This window comes from Archocentrus centrarchus, chromosome 8 (genome assembly GCF_007364275.1).
Source record: "Archocentrus centrarchus isolate MPI-CPG fArcCen1 chromosome 8, fArcCen1, whole genome shotgun sequence".
Classification (NCBI taxonomy): Eukaryota; Metazoa; Chordata; class Actinopteri; order Cichliformes; family Cichlidae; genus Archocentrus; species Archocentrus centrarchus.
The window spans coordinates 7,012,447-7,034,388 of record NC_044353.1 but is presented as its reverse complement, the minus strand read 5'-3'; the positions used below and the strand labels follow the sequence as shown (position 1 = coordinate 7,034,388).

At 42.2% G+C, this 21,942-nt stretch overlaps 2 protein-coding genes across 2 annotated transcripts; both read left to right on the top strand.

Annotated features, from left to right (window-relative positions):
- The first annotated feature begins 4,323 nt into the window (after window positions 1–4,323).
- On the top strand, window positions 4,324–7,690 carry rpain (RPA interacting protein). Its single transcript, XM_030736109.1, has 7 exons — window positions 4,324–4,501; window positions 4,598–4,789; window positions 5,027–5,099; window positions 5,178–5,289; window positions 5,584–5,647; window positions 7,309–7,449; window positions 7,559–7,690. Exons 1-7 carry the CDS (start codon window positions 4,430–4,432, stop codon window positions 7,586–7,588), a joined length of 684 nt encoding a protein of 227 aa, XP_030591969.1. The 5' UTR covers window positions 4,324–4,429; the 3' UTR covers window positions 7,589–7,690.
- Window positions 7,691–8,973: 1,283 nt separating this feature from the next.
- On the top strand, window positions 8,974–19,378 carry LOC115784313 (26S proteasome non-ATPase regulatory subunit 11A). Its single transcript, XM_030735491.1, has 13 exons — window positions 8,974–9,131; window positions 9,827–9,928; window positions 11,881–12,077; window positions 13,307–13,364; window positions 13,562–13,756; window positions 13,843–13,987; window positions 14,123–14,183; window positions 15,198–15,260; window positions 15,379–15,504; window positions 15,636–15,671; window positions 15,793–15,844; window positions 16,062–16,205; window positions 18,173–19,378. Exons 1-12 carry the CDS (start codon window positions 9,041–9,043, stop codon window positions 16,202–16,204), a joined length of 1,269 nt encoding a protein of 422 aa, XP_030591351.1. The 5' UTR covers window positions 8,974–9,040; the 3' UTR covers window position 16,205; window positions 18,173–19,378.
- The last annotated feature ends 2,564 nt before the right edge of the window (window positions 19,379–21,942 follow it).

The window sequence follows — 21,942 nt, the reverse complement described above, 5'->3', positions numbered from 1 at the left end:
ACTTGTCCGACTGCATTGTGCCAAGTGTAAAGTTTGGTGGAGGGGGGATTATGGTGTGGGGTTGCTTTTCAGGAGTTGGGCTCGGCCCCTTAGTTCCAGTGAAAGGAACTCTTAATGCTTCAGCATACCAAGACACTTTGAACAATTTCATGCTCCTAACTTTGTGGGAACAGTTTGGGGATGACCCCTTCCTTTTTCAACATGACTGCACACCAGTGCACAAAGCAGGTCCATAAAGACATGGATGAGCCAGTTTGGTGTTGAAGAAGTTGACTGGCCGGCAGAGTTCTGACCTCAACCTGATAGAACACGTTTGGAATGAATTACAGTGGAGACTGTGAGCCAGGCCTTCTCATCCAACATCAGTGTCTGACCTCACAAATGTGCTTCTGGAAGAATGGTCAAAAATTCCCATAAACACTCCTAAACCTTGTGGAAAGCCTTCCCAGAACAGTTGAAGCTGTTATAGCTGCAAAGGGTGGGACGACATCATATTAAACCCTATGGATTAAGAATGGGACGTCACTAAAGTTCTTATTAGTGTGAAGGTGAATACAAGTGAATACTTTTGGTAGTGAAGCTTGTGAACTGCAGGACCTGCCTAGTAGTTAAATAACTTAACTAACTCAATCTTAACCATTTTCTTTCTCAGAAATAGGGGTACATTAAAAGTCCATTTTTGTCCTTAAATGTACAATCAGTACTTCTTCTATTCACCAGGTAATAGACATACTTGTTTGTCTTCCATCCAAACTCCTCTAAAGAAGATACCACTGCAACAGCACCTCACACCTCTTGGACACACCTGGAAGAGCCAGAGAGCTACCTGATGGATCTGCATTGAACACCATCATCCCCCACAAACTGATCAGCAAACTGTAAAATCTGGGCCTCGGTTCATCTCTGTGTGCTTGGATCATGGATTTCCTCAGATCTGGAACCCTCACTCTCATCCTAAATATAGGGACCATGCAAGCCTGCATTCTGAGCCTTTTGCTCTTCACACTCTTCATCCACGACTGCATTCCATTAATATTCCATTATTAAGCTGGCTGGCATCACTACAACAGCAGGGCTGATCTCTGAGGATTAGGAGACACCTCACAGCTGGTTAGAAATCTGAACCTGGCCCTGTTCACACAGATACTGTTGGTAAATCTTTTATAAGAGGCCCATCAGCTCCAACTGTGTTACCCTGGCCACCACTTGGTTGAATCACAGCAATCTTGCAGATGGTTCAGAGCAGTCAAAGCTCACACTCACAGACTGGGAACCAATTTCTTCCTTAGAGCTGTGGCCTTCATCACACCCCTCCTGCCATCAAAGCACTGATTATAAGCACCTACACACACACTCTGCACTAACACATACAGGTCTGAGACATGCATATGTCAGCATTCACACACCCTTTCTCATCCATAGAGACTGCTAGTAAGAGAACCTAAATGAGAGCCTTGAGCTGAGCGATGCCAAGCAAGATTTCCTTGTAGCTGAGTATAATGACAGTAAAAATCATTCTCATTCAAGGATGCTTGTAGTCAAATATTTTTTAATGGTCTTTAAAATGAAAGGGCTTAATTAGAAGTTATGCTTTATGTATACAGTCTGTGATCAGCCAGGGAAAGGTGTTTTGTTAAAATTTCATTTAATGCTAAAGAAACATGTAAAATTGATTAAAACCAGAATCTATTGAGAATATAAGCATTTGCTTATTGGAAATGAGTATCCCTTCAGGGTCTGTCAGTACAATTAATTAAAGAGTGAACCATCATTTCGATGAACCAAAAAATGATTAGAAGAAGCCAATGAACAGCAAAACTTTTTTAAATTGGAAAACTAGTATAACTCTGAAAAAAAGATAATGAATCAATAATCAAATTGGCTTGTTGATTCAGCTAATTCCCGCCCAGATACGCATCTCTCTGAGGCCTAATATCTATTTATTTATGATATTTAGAAAGTGACAAACAGCACACTGATCAAGGGGAGTGACTTTAGCTAATGACATCACAAATCCTTGCTGAACGGATGTATCGACCCACAATGATTGCAGTCTCAACCAGAGGCTGTTTTCACTGTGTCTAAAACACAGGAAGGCTTTTGTGGATCAGCAAAAGACACCTGCACATGTTATTCATCAGAAATGAAAAAAAAAAAAAAAAAAATCAGCCAGGACTGAAATCTTCAGTACATCTGTGATATTTTAAATTTCTCTTTTAAAATCATCTGTGGACGCAGCTCTTCCCGTGTTCACCATGTCTTGTGTCTGTGAGGTGAAGATAACATTCTGTTAGCAAAAGCTGACATCCACTTTAAATATGGCTGCAATTTTTTGCAGTCACACATTTGCTTGCTTTTTCTTCCCACCTCAGACACCAAAACTTAATGCAGAACATCAGCTGATGTCCTTCCCTGCAATCTCTCCAGATGAAAGTCAAATCAGCCAGCACAGCTGCTTTCCAACAGCAGTAACACTTTGCACTTTTTCATCCATGATCCAGATGCCATAAAGCCCACATGGAGGCCTTGAGCTAGAAAGTGGATTTATCTGAATGGCTCTCTTCCCAAATGCAGCTCTCTACCCACAGGCAAAGGAGGCCACAGAGAGGAGGGATTTGTAAAACTTCTTAAAGAAGAAGCTGTATCTGCAAGGAATAAGATACACAGTGAGTCACACAGCTGATGGATGGCAGTACAAATATATCACAAATACATTGATATTCAGTGTTATGGAGCAGATATTTAATGATTTTCAATATTCTTAAGGATACAATCAACAAAGCACACACAGAACAGAAAGATGTGCTCCTGGTCACCTGCTCAGTGTAGACAGAACAAACACACAGGCCTACACATACTGATATAAGACACAGTGAGAGAGGATCATAAGGTACTGATCAACAATCAATGCTAGGTTTGCCCCACTTGGGCCTATTTAATTAAACTTCCTGCAAATTGGTTAATTTTAGAGAACAGTCTGCTGGAAATTAGTTTTTTTTCACATAAATTTTACTGCATTCAGTTAGGAATGATAACTTGAGACATCTTGTTCAGATTTAGTTTGTTTGCTTTTGTAGAGCACGGTGCTTTCCAGTATTTCTGACTGTTTTATCACATTCCTACAACTATTATCATTTTAGAAATAACATTTACACAACAATAATAATAATAACATCCAGTTTTATTTTATTATAGTGTGTGGAGCAATATTTTGGAGATCAGTCAGGTGTGACGAGAGCAGCAACACCAGCTGACTTAATAAACTGATTAAGAAGGCTGGCTCTGTGATTGGCTGCAACCTGGACACTTTTGAAGCTGTGGTGGAGAGGAGGTCTCTGATCAAACTGTCATCCATCATGGATAATCCTGACCAAGCAGCAGAGCACCTTCATTAATAGATTGATTCAGCTCCACTGCCACGAGGACAGATACAGGAAATCTCTCAGAACACGCCCTCTAGAATAGACTATACCTGCCTGTAATTGTAACATCTTATTGACATTTTGTTTTGTTGATTTAGAAATATTTTTCTTTTACTTATTTTCTTCTTCTTATTTCAACTGCCGTAACAGCTCTTCTTCCTCTGCTTATGCCCTTCAGGGTCACAAGGGGGCTGGAACCTATCCAGACGGCAAGAGGCAGGGTATAACCTGGACAGGTCGCCAGCCTGTCGCAGGAGTAACACAGAAAACCATTCACACCTATGGGCAATTTAGAATCACAGATTAACCTAACCCCCACTAACTGCATGTCTTTGGACTGTGGGAGGAAACCAGAGAACTCACGCAAACACAGGGAAAACATGCAAACTCCACACAGAAAGGTGCCGGCCAGGATCTGAACCCAGGACCTTCTTGCTGTGAGGTAACAGTGCTAACCACTGTACCACTATTATTATAAGGTGGTGTAATTATTTAATTTTGTTTATGATACAGTAAAATATTGTATCATAAACAAAACAAGCAATTCCTTTAACCAATAAAATTAGAGTTCTAGTAAAATTCCCCACATGCTTTCATGTTCTTAGTAAAGTAGACGCATTCCCTCATATGTTTTATTTGTGCATTTTTGCTCATAAAATCTATTCCATTTATATAAAGGGTGGTCTGGACACCACCTTTTTAAACCCTCCTGTCAGTTCTAATATGCTCATATGGCTATGGAAAAAACTTTAAACTTGACAGGAAATATTTTAATATTTAATAAGGTTATTGTACAATCTGTATAATAACAAATAAAGGCATTCTATTCTATTATAGTTTAATTTGCACTCAAAACTACATTACCCGTCATGCAATCCGCGGCAGCATATATCAACTTCCGGGTGGCGGGGCTGAAAGCTGAAATGTTTTGATCCTGAAGTCTTCTCCAACTTTAGCCAGTTTGTTTCAACAAGTAATTACAAACGCACAACTGCGACTGACCTTTAATGGACGCTTTGCACAGACACCGCTCACTGTATAAAGGAACGACTCCGCCATGGAAAGAAACGTACCGAAAGGTATTACGAAGTATCAGTGCGCTGGTTAGTTAGCATGCTGGTACACTGCTAGTTTTCGTTAAACACTGTAGTCTCTTATTTTCTTGTGCTTTCAAGCGTTGTGTAGACAGGCTCAAAAACAGCCGGGCCAGGCTGCTGGAGAGATACCGGCAGATGGGAGAGAGCCAGCAGGGTGGCAGCTCCGGGGCCTCCATCATCGTCCAGGAGGTGATGGAGGAAGAGTGGAGCGCGCTGCAGTCAGAGGACCAGAGACTGCCCTCACTGTGGGGACCTGCGGGCATGGCACAGGTCTGTCTCTCTCAGCTTCTCCCTGCCAAAACACGGCTCATTTCTTTCTTTTACATATTCTCATTTCGCATTTAGGAATGTCTTTTGTGTATGGATGGAGTTATTTGGACTCCGGCAGAGCTGCCTTGGCATTCACATTCTGCTGCATCTAAAAGCTGAACTGCAATCATAAGTTAGTGAATGAGAGCTTAGTTGGTGGTGTCGAAACAGGAACAGGTCTGATGCCTTTTCTTACAGATGTTGGGTGTTATGAAGGAGTACGATGAACTGGCAGTGCTTGAAGAAATCCAGCAGGAGCTCATGTCTGAAGGTAATGCGTCACACGCAGATTCAGTGGTGATGTGGCCTGTGTGAACCTGCTGATTCTTGGCATTTCTTTGTGCCACAGAAATGTCTATTATTGAAGAGTACGAGAGGAACCAGCTGTTCGAGCAGCAGTACATATCATCTGTCGTGGAAGGAATGGATGAGATATGTATTATTTGCCCCATATGTCGTTCGTGAGTGTAAGAATTAATTGCTTGAAACGCCATAATAACAATAATTGGTTGTTTACCATTTTGCAATTTTTAATTGACATTTAAAGCAGTCAGATGCAGTCGGCTTGTCTTAAGATTTTTCTGTCACAACAGTCGCAGTTTCTCCTTCATCACAACAGAAAACTACTTTGCAGATAAAATATTTATAAACGAGACAAATGCAGTGCAAATCTGTGGGAAACGCAGATGAATCAGTGGCAAAGGCACCGATGTTTGTACAGTACTTTATCCTGAGCTTACTAATTCATCTTGCAGGAACAACCTGAACATCAACAGCCATTTTATCTCCTGTCCCTGTGGAGTTTATATCAACACTAAGGTTTGTTGCTGAATTCTAATTTATTAAAAATTGGGGTCTTTATTATTATTATTAAATCCCGAGCTTTAGAAACCTTAGTTATCATCTGTTATTATCTATTATAGCTCTCCATGTCAATGTTGCAACTCTCATTTTTGTTATTTACAGTTTGAAATACAGTATGTATTATGTGGTCGCCCATGGTGGGCGTCGTCCACTGAAGTGTGCCCTCAATAACTTCAGCCTTCACGCACCAATCTTTAGGGGTAGATGGCTTATGACTAAATCAAGGTTGGGATTGTATATGGGGTCACTGGGGTCAAGAGCAAGGTCACTGTTACTAAAAATAGAAAAATGGGGTCCACTCAATAACTGGGTGACATGAACAGTGTGACGGGCATGTTTTGCCTGCTAGGCGGTGCTTTTGTTGTCAGTTTGCACCAGAAATTTCAGTCTTCCTCCTCCTGTGTAATAATTTGAAAAATCTCTGCATGATTGTGAGCTCCTCATCGATCCTAACAACCACATATTACAGACCCCAGGTTGATGTTTGGATGAGCTGCTCTCATATTTTGGCTAAAAACTGTTCTCTGTTTCCTTGAAAGTGACCATCTGCTCCACTCTGTGTGTAGGGGAGGGGCACACATGCACAGAACCATGTTAGGTTGATTATCTCAGTGAGGACATTGACTCACAAAGGATTCCCCTAACCTGTTAATCCTAAGTCTCCCCACAACAACTGCAGTCATGTGAAAAAGAATAATAATCTGCTCCTTAGCTGGTTCCAACATTATCTAATTATAGCCTCAGATGAATTATAAAACATGACATTGCATTGTTATTTATGTAGCAACAACTAAAATGCAGAAACACTCCTTGTGATTCGGTAGCCTTTAGAACCAATTTTAGCAGCAATAACCTGAAGTGATCGTTGTCTCTGTGACTTTATCCGTCTCTCACATTGATGTGAAGGAATTCTGACAAACTCTTCTTTTGCAGGCATTTATTTATGCGCAGCTCTCTTTGGGTCCCATTATAGCAATTCTGATTTTCAGTCAGATTAAGGTCTGAACTTTGGGCCATTGCAACACCTTGACTGTTGTAGATTTGCTGCTGTGCTTGGGATCATTGTCCTGTTGCATTACCCAGTGTGAGCTGAGTTTTAGCTGTCAGACAGATGTCTCATATTTGACTTTAGAATATTTTGGTATACAGAGGAGTTCATGGATGTGCTTTCATGACCGTGCTTGGTGTGAGTGGTTTGTCCTGATAGACTGTGGTTGATTTCTCCAAATGTGGTGCTGGGCATTATGGTCAAGCATCTCCACTTTGGTCTGCTCAGTCCAGAGGACATTGTTCCAGAAGTCTTGTGATTTCTTCAGATGCAGCTTAGCAAACCTAAGCTGTGCTGCCATGTTCTCTTTAATGACATGACAAACCTGCTAAGGACCAGATTTTTTATTTTTAATTAGAAAACATAGAACCGAAACAGGGTGTACTTTCTTATTACCATGACTGTATGTTCCTGAAATGTGTACGGTAGAACTCTTTAAATTCGAGGAAGCAATTTAATTTGAAAATAATAACACATCGTATACCTGGATAAAATTTGTGAAACTTTGTGGGGAAAGGAAGAGGAAAGAAAGAGAAGACTAAAATGATGAATTGTGTGCTGTCCGTAGAAACAGAACATCACTCCTAATGTCCTGCAGCATCTTCTGGAGTCCAGGGTGTCGGAGCACATGGAAGACTGCCTCCACAACCCCGTATTCTCTGTAGCTCCCAACATAGAAAGCTCTCCCAACCTGATGATAAGCTGCAGTGTATGGTGCCAGTTCATCCACACACCTCACAGAGAAACACACTATAACATATAGCTGTGTTAATGTGACAGACTTCAGTCTAAATCATTCTTGTTTTCTTTGCTTTCAGGTTTGTGACTACCTATCCATCGTCCTGTGAGGGCAGACAGCTGTCACGAGTGACTTCACTTGTGAGATTTGATTTTGAGTATTTTGGGATCTTTTTATGTTTTATGAAATAAAGGCTATTTTGTATATTTAATGCATGACTCCAGTTCTTTACTTTATGATGGTGTTCTCTAGCTTAGTGGTTAACATGAAGCTACAGTGTGTTAACACATCATTTAACCTGCCACTGACATGAAACCCGACTGTTAAGTTTCCAAAACAGAAATTCAGTCATGCAATTCCAGCATAGACAGTGATTCTCTTTGCAGGGGCTACAGATAAAACACCATATGTTTCAGCACAAGGAGTCGGTCTCTGACTTTGTCATTTAATTTTGGTCATTAAAATATAATTCAAGAACAGAACAAAAAAGTGCACATAAAATTTTGATATATTTCAGAAAAGAGTGAAATAGAACACAGTGCATTGTTATACCTATCTGACTTTACATAGCATATCATAAATGGCAAAGCTTTCACTGCTAAATTTCACCAGAAACCAGGAGCAAACAGGAAATGTGGTTTTCTAAACTACAATCACGCCGGAGTTATAAACTTTATTTGCACAGTGAACCACACATTTGTAATCCTATGTTTCAACTGTTACACAAGTTTTCACCTTTGACAGTCATACATCTTTAATATTTGCACTTACTATAGACTGTATGTAAAGGATGGATGAAGCTAAAATCATATGTGACAACCAAGGGGCATTGCACTGTCATTGGCTAACGACCTTTCACTCATAACCTGGTTTATTCTCATTCCAGAGTCTAATGAATACCATAATTTACAAAATAAACACCATGTTGTGTTCAGTATGAGCTGAAACTGGAGACAAAGCCCATAGACTCATCAGGAAAGTGTTTATTGAAGGCATGAACGAGGGCGCTAAGGGTCATTTTCCCATAGACCTATAATGTAACACCAGACGTGCTTTTGCTACAACAGAAATCGCCACCTGCTCGTCATTAAAAAGCTTGAAGGTTTAAAGCACTTTAACACTGGCTTCACTTTTCAGAACTGGAAGCTATGTCCATCTTAAATATACAGTCTTGGGGGCTTACGCTTTGCTTATTTAAACATAAATTTATCAGGTTGGAGTCTCACTTTTTTTTTCCAACTTCTCACAGCAGTGACCTCCTCAAGCCAGAATGCACACAAAGTTGTATTGCAGGGGTCATTACAGACAAATAAATGACTAAAAAAACACTAAAGATTTGTTGTTCTAATATTAACAGATCAGACAGTGGGTGCTATGCAGCCGTTAGACCTTAATTTGCCGTAAAACTGATTTAAAACAAGCATGAGTTTTTAGAAGCACAAGCCCCATTTCGCACAGCACTGCCGGATGTGACCTGCAGAGGGAGCCATTGTTCCGACCATGTGAACGACCTCACCGGAAACCCAGCGGGCAAAGCGGAGCGGAGGCAGGCAGAGGAAAGATGGCAGCCGCGGCAGTGGCTGAATTTCAGAGAGCACAGTCTCTTCTTGGAACAGACCGGAATGCCTCTATTGATATCTTACATTCAATAGGTAAATATATTGGGCGAAACATGGCATGGGAAAGACAGTAATTTTTGGAGCAGAGGCTTTGCTTTACTCCATCAGTCCTGGAAGCAGCGGAGTTAGCCAGGCTCGCTCTTAGCTAGGGGCTAAGCTAAGCGGCGCTAGCTAGCTGAGTGCTGGCCGTGTCTGTTTGCTCACTGCTTGCACAGTGAGTCAGCAGCAGCGGGCTAGCCGGCTAGCAGTTTACCGGCTAGCTTATCAGACAAGCTAACGTTAGCTACCCCTGCTCATTCATTAGACAGTGACTGGGGTGACAGCTGGCTAGTTAACATTAGCTTCCAGCCAGTGTTAGCGGCTATCCCTCGTCTTGTCAGATGCCAGGCCGACAAAGAAACTTAAGAGAAAATTAGCTCGTTGCCTAATTTCACCGTCTTTGATATAACGCATGCCGGTGTAGCGCTGTGATCCTTTCTATCATTTATGAAAGCTTAGCCGTTTGGCTGCCGATGCCGTTTATTGTTTTACGGTGACAGCTCTGGCATTTCGCAGCTTCTCGAGCCTCCTGGCTGCTCGCCATCCGCCTCATTCCACTCATGACACCTTTTATCTTTTAGCGCTAAGAGACGGAAGCATTAATGGGACATCAGCGTTTTCAGTGTTTGTATATCGCGGTGATTCACGTTAACACGGATCAGATGACATCATCGTGCTGTGTGTTGTAGTGAAGCGGGACATCCAGGACAGCGATGAGGAGGCGGTGCGTGTCAAAGAGCAGAGCATCTTGGAGCTGGGGGGCCTGCTGGCAAAGACGGGACAGGCGGCAGGTAAACCCAACACGATGTCCTGAGTTTTAAGACTCTGTTTTATTTTGATTACACACGCTGTGAATGCTGAGCAGCAAGATTAATAAACTTATGGTGAAACTCATGAGCAAATTCCTGGAAAACTTGAGTCAGGAAATACTTATGGCTGAGGTGCCACTAGATCAAGTTTGAGTTCCATTATACATATTCTAGTGTAGCGTTTTGGTTGAATCACCAGGTTTGCATAACTGAGTGAGCAAAGTGACCCAGAAGTAAGGAAAGGTGCTTCATTGCTTCCTTCATTACCTCCTTAAGTAAAGGAAATACTGGACCAGTGAAAGGAAAAGAGACTGGATGGATAAATTAGATTTTTGGCCCAGTCAGTGTGTGCAGATCTGGAGTAACCAGCAGTTAACAGCTGTTTACAGGCTGTGAAGCTTACATGTGCAGATGACAGAGGTTGTTGGAATTATCTCTGGAGATAATGGTGGGTCACAATTTATAACAAAGTTTAATAAAACGAAAACAGGTGAGCAAATCGAGTGTCGAGTGATGAAGACGATCATGCAAATTACTTCTGTCAGTCCTAATATACTGATAGACCTATGTCTTCATCACCCACAAATGAATTCTGACAAAATCAGCTTGTTATGAAATTGTATTCAAAATGATAAAAAGTCGGTGGCTCCATGATGTTGTGGTTAACAGTCACCTAATGTAATGATTTTTACATTCGGTGTAAAAATCTGCCAACTCAAGCATGAGGATCCATACGCTGTGGCCATCTGTTGTTAATAAGGGAACAGCTGAAAGAAACTTTATATAAAATAATTAAAATGAAATTTTCCAGCTTTTAGGATGATTAAAAATGAATTGACTGACGAGATACTGAAAGCCTTCAGAAAGAGTTAATGTGGCTCATCATCGTAGCAAAAACAGATAATGTGAGCGGACATCCCTTAATACAGCTGTTTCATTTCACAGATGTGACTGTAATGAAGTGGTGTTTTTTTTTCATTCAAGGGTTTTCATTGTTTATATAGCCTGCATAAAAACACACCAAGGTTACATGGGTATCTAAAATGCATTGTTTTGTAGTCCCACTTTGGGACACTGTAGTTACAACACTGCAGACCCACATCAGCAACAATCACTGTCACATTTGTAAGCAGCCTAGTGTAAGCTCAGAGAGATGCTGTGAGGCTCTCTTTACGCGACTCCTTCAAACCTGGCTGAGTTCTCCTTCACAGCTTTCCTTAACTTAATGATGTTTCCAAGATGAGGTCAAGGTAAGGTGATTAGGACATTCACTTTTAGGACTATTCAACCTCAACCCAGGTCAGCAAACTTGCTATGAATGATGAGTTTTTCAAAAAAAATTTTTAAATATGCACAGATCACGCTTTTGACAAAAATCTATGAATTTTCCTTTTATTTCTGACCTTTTCCTGAACATAAGTACGTATTAAGCTTTGGTAAATGAACGCTTTAATAATTAAACTTTTTCTTTTGATTCTGGCTGAAACTATTTTTAGTTGCTGTGCCGCCTGTGAGAACGTTTTGTTGTTCTCAGTAAACCAAAACTTGTTGCCAGGCAGGTGGCAGTCGGTGGAAATACGGGAAGCTTGAGATGCCTTTGGCTGAACAGTTTGTTCCTCTTGTGCTTGAAGTGCTGTAAATGTTTTAAACAAGTCGGACTTGTCTCTGGAATAACTGTCAGGGATTAAACAAAATGAATGTCCAAATTATGGAATTGTTGATTACTTTAAAGGATCAAGTTTTTATAGGAAAACATTGTGGTTGCTGATCATGACTTACACTTGCCTTTACGGACAAATAAAAGTGAACGACTTAAAAAGATTTTTTTCCTCCATTACTGGGAAAACAGATTGATGTTGTATGTCTTTTTCTGAAATTGCAGTTCTTCTTATTTGCCCAGGCAAAACTTTTTTTTCCGTTTAACCTTTTCTCAGAGCTCGGGGGGCTGCTGAAATATGTCCGGCCTTTCCTCAACTCCATCTCCAAGGCCAAGGCAGCCCGGTTGGTCCGTTCCCTGCTGGACCTGTTCCTGGACATGGAGGCTGCCACAGGTCAGGAGGTAGAGCTCTGCCTCGAGTGCATAGAGTGGGCCAAGGCTGAGAAGAGGACCTTCCTCAGACAGGCGCTAGAGGTGAGGGTTGCTGCTGTTAGGCCTCGACTGCACCGAGCAGTTTGTTCAGCCGCCGGATCTCTTCCTTTCACGTTTATTTGGGTGAGAATTAACAGTCAGTTAACAAACTATATCAGGTGACACTGAGATCTCTGACATTGTGGATCTCTGATCTCTGCCATCATTTTAGCAAGCCGAACAGACAATGAACGGTTCAAACAATGAAAAATAGGTGAAGACAATCACCAAGTGATATTACACAGTGTATTATGAAACATGCAATATGTGCTGCATTATTTGCTTGTTTAATACTTGAATTCTGTGTGGCCATTAGTTGAAAATCAGCAGAAGCGAGTAGGCATATAAACCTGTTTGAATCTGGACTGAGTTTTGCTTCGTTTTTAGAATTGAGTTTTTTTTTTTTTTTTTTAACACAGTTGATTTTTTTTATATGTGTTGGTTGCAGGTGTTGCACTATTTAGTTTCTCAGGCTTCAGATTGCTTTAAATGGTCATCTATATATGGTTGTCTCAGTCACACAGCTCTGGCTGTGAGTAAAAGAAGCCCCGCCTATCAAGTCTTCTTTGCGAGGGGCAGCGAATCAGAAGGAAGTTGGTTGAAAGAGAGAAGGAAGAAAGCTAAAATGGCTTGTTTCAGACAGAGGATGGCCTGAGGGGCTGCACTAAGGACTGACTTAAGATAAGGATTATTTTGAGCTGAGCTGTGAGGAGCTGCTCTATCAGATGTTAGATTCAATTCATTGTCATTGTGCGCGCAAGGCACACAATGACATGATCGTTCCAGATCACTCATCCAGAGACGAGCATCTGTGGTCATGCAGCCAGAGACTGGCGCTACTGTTAGGCAATGTGGTTTAAGTGTCTTGCCCATGATCACAACGCAGTGACAGGGACAGGGGCTCGAACCGGCAACCTTCCGGCTGCAAGGCGAGCGCCTACCCACTGCGCCACTGCCACTTAGTGGCTTAAGAATAAGAATTTATTATTTTATTTTTAATAAACTTTGTTAATAGCAATAACATGTAGCAGAGCTACAAACTAAGTCCTGATCACAGACCTCACTGTACTCAATAATCTGGCTTGTATGCAGCAAAGAAACCCAGCTCCTCACCCTTAATATACCCCAAGATGGACCGCATTGCCTGCTGGCAGCATCAGGGAGCAACAGCAGATATTAACACTTTATCAGGTGTAGATTCAGGGGGAATAAAACCTCTCCTCTCTTCTCAGGCTCGACTCATCTCACTGTACTTCGACACAAAGTGCTACCAGGAGGCTCTACAGCTTGGTGAGTGTGACATCTCCTCACATTTAGGTTTTTAATTTGCCTGACAAGACAAACCTTGTGGATACAACTTGCAAAAAAGAATATCAGCGTGATGTTTTTGTTTAAAAACTCTGTCTTTTTACAGTTTTAGTCCATCTTTACTCTTATCTGGAAACTCACACTGAAATCTGACTCTACTACGCTTCTTCCTTCTCTAGGCTCCCAGTTGCTGCAGGAGCTCAAGAAGATGGATGATAAGGCCCTGCTGGTGGAGGTTCAGCTGCTGGAGAGTAAGACATACCACGCACTCAGTAACCTGCCCAAGGCCCGTGCAGCCCTCACGTCTGCCAGGACAACCGCCAATGCCATTTACTGCCCACCCAAACTACAAGCAGCTTTAGACATGCAGTCAGGTACCACACGTAATACAATAAACGAATCGAACACACTTCTGTCCAGCGCCACCAACTTGACTTTATGTGTGTGCTCACGTTTCCAGGGATCATTCATGCAGCAGAGGAGAAGGACTGGAAGACAGCGTACTCCTACTTCTACGAGGCTTTCGAGGGCTACGACTCCATCGACAGCCCGCGAGCCATCACAGCGCTTAAATACATGCTGCTCTGCAAAATCATGCTCAATGCGTAAGTGCTATACATGACTGTGGCCTTCATGGGTTAATACATCTACTGTAAAATCCCAAACTCTGTTTCCAAAGTAGGCAGCATGAAGTGAAATTCCCTTTCACGCTGTCTGATATATTTGGTTCTCTGCCTCAGGCCAGAGGACGTCCAGGCCCTCATCAGCGGCAAGCTAGCTCTGCGGTACGCCGGCAGACAGGTATCACTCTTTGTTACAAGTTTCTATTTTACGTCTAACTTTAAAATACAATAGACTTTGCCTGGTACAATTATTTCAATCATAGTCAGACCACAAAAGGGTGTGGCGCTTTGGGTTGCTCTGTGCATGGTCCTATAATGAGAGTAAATGTGGACTTAAGTGTTGGGCTAGCCACACTTAAGTCCGCATTTGGGCTAGCCTTTTTTGGAGCCAGAAGTGACCGTGTTAACCATGTTTATGGTTGTAGCACAGACACACATACCTACTAATTAGTGCCAAGTAAAGACTATGTAGAACACTAGACTGTCCCTCACCAAAACTGAAGCACAAACTCTTTGAACAGGCTGCACCACACAGCAGGCCACATTATTTATAATAGGTAATTCTATTTAAAATGCTCCAAACGGCATCAACACAAACACTGTGGAGAGGTCGTTTAGTGGCGACGAGGCCAAGCAGACTGACCATACAGTTGTTATGAAGGGGAAAACTGTCCATAGAGACCAAAAACTTAAAAAAATAAAAATACCAGCCTGTAAATGAGAGCTGTAATGGTGTAAATTTGGGCATTTTAACATGGGAGTCTGTGGGAGTTTGCAGCCAGAACTGCAGTTTTTGGCACTTTTACGTCGGCTTCATTTGCAGCATCCAGATGTTGCTGCTTAATCTCAACCCGGCTGAACACCTATTGGAGATTCTGGGCTGATGTGTTAGCGCATCAACCAACACGCCAAAAAGAGGGGATGTGTTTTGGATACATGACGTTCCATCCCTCCAGCAGAGTTACAGAGACCTGACCCACTGTTTGTGCTGTAAGCTGTAAGCAATATAATATGCTGTGTGAGAATGAGCAGCTGTGGCAACAGTAACTGCTTTGGCCAAATGGGAGGGCTTTTGCTGGATTTACTGTATTTATTTGGGAACATTTGGCTGTTTTGTATCCAGTATCTGTCAGTTAAAGCTGTTTGTTCACTGTCGTCTCTGGCGTTACCCATTTCTCTTTCTTTCCTACAGACAGACTCACTGAAATGTGTGGCACAGGCCAGCAAGAACCGGTCGCTGGCGGACTTTGAAAAGGTGTGTAGGTACAGTTTGATGACTTTGTGTAGGTCACAGTTTCTATTTTAATAATGTTTTAATCTTCCCACCCTCTTCATTTGTGATTAAAAATGTCTTTTACTCAAACCTTCCCTAGGCACTAACAGAGTACAAAGCAGAGCTGAGGGATGACCCCATCATCAGCACCCACCTGACCAAGCTGTATGACAACCTGCTGGAGCAGAACCTCATCAGGGTCATTGAGCCTTTCTCCAGGGTACAGGTAATCCACTCTAGTTCCTTCTGATAGATATGGATATGGTTCATGTAGAGTAACCGGCTATAAGCTCAGAAAAACACTTGTAGAGTGCTACGTGTTTCTAAACTCTTCCTCGCATATCTGTTCTCTGACAGATAGCACACATTTCCTCCCTCATCAAACTCCCTAAGGTAAGGTTTTGCTCTTGTTGGTTAATATTTCATTTGCATTATGCATGACTTGCCTGCTTTAAGGATTTCCAAAAGGTTTTCATAGTGAAGCAGCTGCACTCAGACTGTGTCTGCCTTGCAGGGAGACGTGGAGAGGAAATTATCACAAATGATATTGGATAAGAAGTTTCACGGTACGTGTCTGCAGCGTTTGTCAGTAAACACTAAACTATATAAAATGGGCATTTGATTCAACGAGTAGCTACAGTCTTCACTCACAACCCTAGCTTTTATGATGCATCTCTTTCTGTATATGAATGTGCAGTGTGTGTGTGTTTGTGTTTCCTTGGCTTAAATATGAATGTTTTGTGGCCCTTTCCTGCTTTCTTCCCACCCCATCCTGCTCCACAGGTATTTTGGACCAAGGTGAAGGTGTGCTGATTGTGTTTGATGAGCCCGTGGTGGATAAGACATATGAGGCGGCACTAGAGACCATTCAGAACATGAGCAAAGTGGTCGACTCGCTCTACAACAAAGCCAAGAAGCTTACATAAGGTGAGCCTGGCTAAAGTTTCTGTTTGAGATCATTCACATATAACAGCAGGCTCAGATACCTTTTACTTCATTCCAGCTGTCTTCTGCCATGATGGAGTAAAGTATTCATTTATTTTGACTTATAAATATGTATTATTGTAAACCATTGCTTTCAGTGGTGTGTATGTGTGTGTAAATGTGTCTGTAGGCCTTACAGATTTTAGAGGAGGCCAAAATTATCACAATAATTTTAATTTTAAAGTGTCTCACTTGCCACAGTTTACTGTATAAGAGTTAAGGCACTCAAAGGCTGTATGTTCTTATTGAGGAGAGACTGACCTGTTTACTGTTAAGTATAGAAAATCTCTGTCAACATGCTGATTACTGAATTAAACATCAGAATCAGGAGTTCAGTTTCGCACCGCTACCCTCTCTTTCTGTCAGCACTGAGGAGATGAAATAACTCGTGCTCACCTGCCGACTGTCAGTAAATAAATGAAGTTTGGATGTGGTGTTTCCCTTAAGTGTGATCATTATTCACTCAGACCAAGCTGTGGCGCAACATACTTCAAAAGTGCCGTTGTTCGCTGACTTTGGGAAAAAATACCGTAATACCCCCATAGGGCTGTGAAGTGCACTTTCTGGGCTTTCAGGAACCGTTTGAATTCTTCTGATAGGACAAACGGTGTCAGAGTTACAGTAAAAAGTCTCAGCGTATCACTCGGCGGTGATAAGCTATGTCTTAACCAGCTGTTTCTGGCTTGTAATGGCAGGAAACTGGCACTTTAGCGGCGATCGCCTGGAGTTAAAGGGTTAATGAATCAGTTTTTTTTTTCTGTCACGTTTCTTCAGAAGCCACAAACAGGCCGTGACCACCAACACAAAGTCACTTAAACATCTGTGATGTGGCATGCAGAAACCAGGCTAAAGACCAATGTTTTCATTGTTCTTTTTTATGTTTCATAAAATGTCAAAACTTCTAGATTAACTTGCAAAAACAGACTTCCGTGTCTCTGTTTTCCATGAATTTTTATCTTGAAGATGTCAAAATGTGTCCATTCTGTTAGTTACTGTGGTTTAGTAATGATGCAAATACATAAAAACGCACTCGTAACACATTCATAAATGTTTAAACTTTAGAGTTGCCACCACAGGCTAAAGACTGAGAAGTCACCAGTGTCACTAACTAGGGGTCGCCCCCCCTAGTTGTGTATAGCTGCGCTCAGCGGGGGTTTCCCCCTGATGGCTGAGAGGTTTGCTGGACGAGGACCCGGGTACGATAGTTTGTTTATTTGGAGTTTATGCATCAGAAACTGTTCAGTACCGAAAGTTTTTCAGACATATTTTTGAGAGCTGTTTGCAGACAGTGAAATTAAGGTAACAGAACATTGGAAATATTGGAAAAGCCGCTTGTTCGGCTGTTTTTGTGTGCAGCAGGGATTCCCGTTGTGTATCTTCAGCCGGCTTTCTGTGCGGTGCGTCACATGTGTGCGGCATGTTGGGAGAAAGCTTTGAACATTGGCGGAAATCCTGCTGAAACAAGTCCAGGGGTTTCATAAACGAATTTAGCATTGACAGGAATGGCTGGCACAATAATATTTAGGTTAGAGGTTACTTCTCCAAACAAAAGCCACAAAAAGGAGTACAAAGTATGCACATGTGTACATTCTCTCCCTAATAGGATCCCTTTTAACTGATGCAGAAAATTGGTGCATCAGATTTTACCAGAATGCAGATAAGTGTCTGATCCCTCCCTTGCTTGATGTGCCCAATTCAGTATGCAAACAAATGTACCACTCCAAAAAGAACAACTCCCATTTTCTGCACTGTAAACATGCAGCTACAGCCAGGCTGGCTCTGAGTGTGGTGTCGTTCTCTCGTGCGTGTCATGCTGCCTGTGAGGCAAACATAAAATAATGTTTACCTTGCACTTGATGTTTGTTTCAGTTGATAAAATATTTCTTATGTCCCGTTATGCTTCTCCTCAGAGTGAAACCATCTGTGCTGCCGTGTGGAGTGATGTGGGCCAGTCAGACCTCCGTCGATCGCTTCACTTCAACCTGGGAGGGACGAGGGGAGAAGGATGAGGAGATCACAAAACACTCAACAACCCAGCAAGCAAAACAACCAGCTGACCAACTGAAGATGACCCAACAAACTGACTGACAGGGTGGACTGTCCGCTCCTCCCGGTCCCCCCTCAGCCCTCTGCTCTCTCTCTCTCCTCCCGTCACTGTCTCTTCCTTCCAATCTAATCTGGGTTGATCAGACACAAAGTGCTCCTCCCTATGGACAAATCCAGGGCACTGCGCCCTTCTTTCTCTCACCACTGGTTTCTACTGTATGTAAAATTGGACGAGCCTCCTTTTCCTTTTTTTTTTTTTTTTTGTTCCTGTTTCTCTCTGCGCTGGCCATCAGGGAATCTTGTAAAATACCAAGTAAAGAATACAAAAACAGCACTTATACATAAATGTATTATAAAGAACACAGACACAAAAGTCATGTTTGATCTGTTCTCAGAGTGTAAATGGGAGTGAAGGTGGGTTGGTGGGTGGGTCTCAGTTCTACCTGCTCTGATCAGTTTGCCTGCCGGCCCCGAAACTGAACATTTGAATTTTCCGTGGTTGTGAAAAATGGACCCCATGTTCCCCGCAGAACATCAAAACAGCCCCTCGTTCCTCCCCACATCCTTACCACGACTTTTGCCACCCACTCCCCTCAGTGTTTTCACCCCAGGTGTTCTCACTCGCTCACAAGGCATTCTGGGATTCGTGGACCATACAGGGAATTGCTCTTCTGTCCGCTCGGGACCATGCTACAAGGAAAGAGGAAAACAACTCACCACCATGCCGGCGTCTCCGATCCCCCTCCTCTTTCCTCCCCTCTGCACTCCCACCGCCTGTTTGTAAATAACATTGCCAAGAGCCTCTGTTCATCCCAGGCCCGATGTATCCACACTCTCCCTCTTTTTTATGATGCGTGAGAACAGAGTACACCTTGCCACTGAGAGCTTGGTCAGTCACATGAAGAGCTTTTGAGGTTGAGATGCAGTTGAGTCGGTTGTGCAGAAAAGGGCAGGCTTTACTGAAGAACATAAAGCTGTACATTTCTGGGAACTTAATTTTGCAAGGACTCCGGGATTTACCATATATGACGTAAAGACAAACGCTAATAAAAAAAAAATTAAACCTGAAAGTGGTGTGATTTTACAACCCTGGGAATAATAACGCATTCATTCTTTTGTTGTTAAGAACGACACCAACTTGTTTCATTGCCTGTAGTGCAGTAACCCAGCTAATGGTATTGATGAGAATGTGGAATTGATCAGTTCTAAGGGTGGCTGCTGAGCATCTTGTGTTGTGGATGATGCGTATGAAAAGCTAAGAGGCATGCCATGAAGTCAACAATCAAATGCAGTGGTTTAAAAAAAGACTCACTGCTGTTTCTCTAACTAAGACTAATAATTAGCTACCAAAATGTAATGAAATGAATGCAAAGTATTCCTAAAATCAATGCCCGGCTGAAGGTACTGATGAATGAATAGCTTGGTAAGGTTATGCTTCTTGGACATTAGCTAAAGAAATGTTTGAAATGTATTGTAATAAAGTAATAAATAATTAGCTACAAGTAACGGAAACATTAATGGTAATGATTACAGCTACAGAAGCTAAAATTACTGGGCCAGGCTGAATGGATTTGTGACCAGTTACAGTGAAGGCAGACTAGCTTGAGTATATTTCAGTGACTGAAAGCCAAAAGCAACAAATAAATGGTTAAAACATGTTCCTAAAAGTGAAGAATGCTAATAGATCTATGAATAGTTACAGTAATACATCAGGTTGAAATACAGTTAAAATATTTGGTAAAGAGGTTAAGAGCTATTTAGAGTTGGCTAAAAGTAAAGAGTGGCTGACATATTCAGCTGAAGTGTTCCAAAGAGGGAGCTGCTCAGTATCTGCTGAGCACTGTGCTGCAGATTATGCAGAAAAGCTAAGAAGCCAGCATATCAAGCAGTCTAACAATGAAACAGTGGGAAAAAATAGGTTAAATATAGGGGTGTAAAAATAACTACCAAGCTAAATGTGTTTTTTTCCCTAATGATTACTTAGCAAAATGTAATTTTGATGAGTAAGGTAATGGCTCAGGTTGATATGTATTAATGCCCAGTTAGATAAAGGTTAAAGCAAAATGGCTGTATTACTTTTACTAAGAAAAATTCAGCTAAAAGCAATGAAATGATAGTTAAAATGTGAAGAACACTGATACTGTTGTAAAAATCAGTACATTTGTAAAAGTAAACTTTCAGCTATAAATAATAGTTGACACTGCATTCCAAAATTTTTAGTTAATTGTCAACTTGTATAAATAAAATGTATTCTTAATAGCAGTGAAAGTAATAGATATAAGCAACTAATGGCCAAGTGGCTGAATATGGTTACAATAATAAATAGGTAACTAAAAATAATAAGGTTCAAGTGTGTGGTGATATGTGTGGAAGTAAATAATGCAAATGTTCTTGAAGTCGATAAAAGTATTGACAGGAGTAGCTACAAGTTTTAACTCATGATATAAGATATAATTAATAGAGTCACGTATTATTATTATAATCCAGAATATAATGGGACATGAGGGATAGCTGAGGTCATCTGAGGGCAGGAGCAGTTTAAGGTTAGCTGCTCTAAACAAACCCCCCCACCCCCCCCACCCCCCAAAAAAGTGGCAAAACTTACATCAATCATCTGTTTATTGATTGGAGGTTTGTACACAGGCCCACATATACAACAGTTCTGTCATTATATTACAAGTCAGACTGGTTCATTGCTGGTACATTTAAAGCATGTTAAGTTGCCAATACTTGTAGAAAAACTGTAGTCTCAACAGTGACGCCTGGTGGTGATATTGTGTTATTAGCAGAATCAGCCTATAAGGGCGATGGAAATTTAATGTGCGCGAAAAGCCAAATTAATATCCCGTTTTTAAGAAACTCCCTCTGTTATTGCAAACTGTAACACTTCATATACTGTGTTTCTCGCCAAACTTTATGGAAGCTTTGCCATTGTCTTCATGGATTGTCTCTCAGGAATGTTACACACTCCTAAGTTTATTGTAGGTTTACTGTTGGCCGTCTCCCCCCCCCCCCCCCCCCCCCCCCCCCCCCCCCCCCCCCCCCCCCCCCCCCCCCCCCCCCCCCCCCCCCCCCCCCCCCCCCCCCCCCCCCCCCCCCCCCCCCCCCCCCCCCCCCCCCCCCCCCCCCCCCCCCCCCCCCCCCCCCCCCCTGCGCAGCAGAAGCCTGGAGCCCAGGCCGACCACACTGAAGAAGAAGACAACCAAGCCTTGATTATCTGTAAATAACTCCCAACGAGGTTCTTAAACGCACCTGGCTCTATTTGCATTTGAATGGGAGGCAACACTTTTAAGCCAATGCGTTAACACTCCTTATCACACACATCTTTATGCATAGTTGATTGGTCGCTAAATCTTTATCTGCCCAAAATCCTGTATGCTATCTCTTCAATAATTTCGAGGCAGTTAAAATAGGACTTTTGAGTAATTCCTGCCAGCTGTTTACGCGCTCTGGTGAAGGCCTAGGAGAGGCCTTACTGGAGGTTTCTGTGGGGAAAAGAAGGGAGCCAGACAGGCGACAGTCAGCGCTGTCTTGGCCTCAGGGCAGAGGCAGGGAACGAGCAGGCGAGCCAATGAGAAGGAGACATCCACTCCTCTCTGTCCTGCCCGGCTTGGCTCAACTCGGCGCGCCCTGT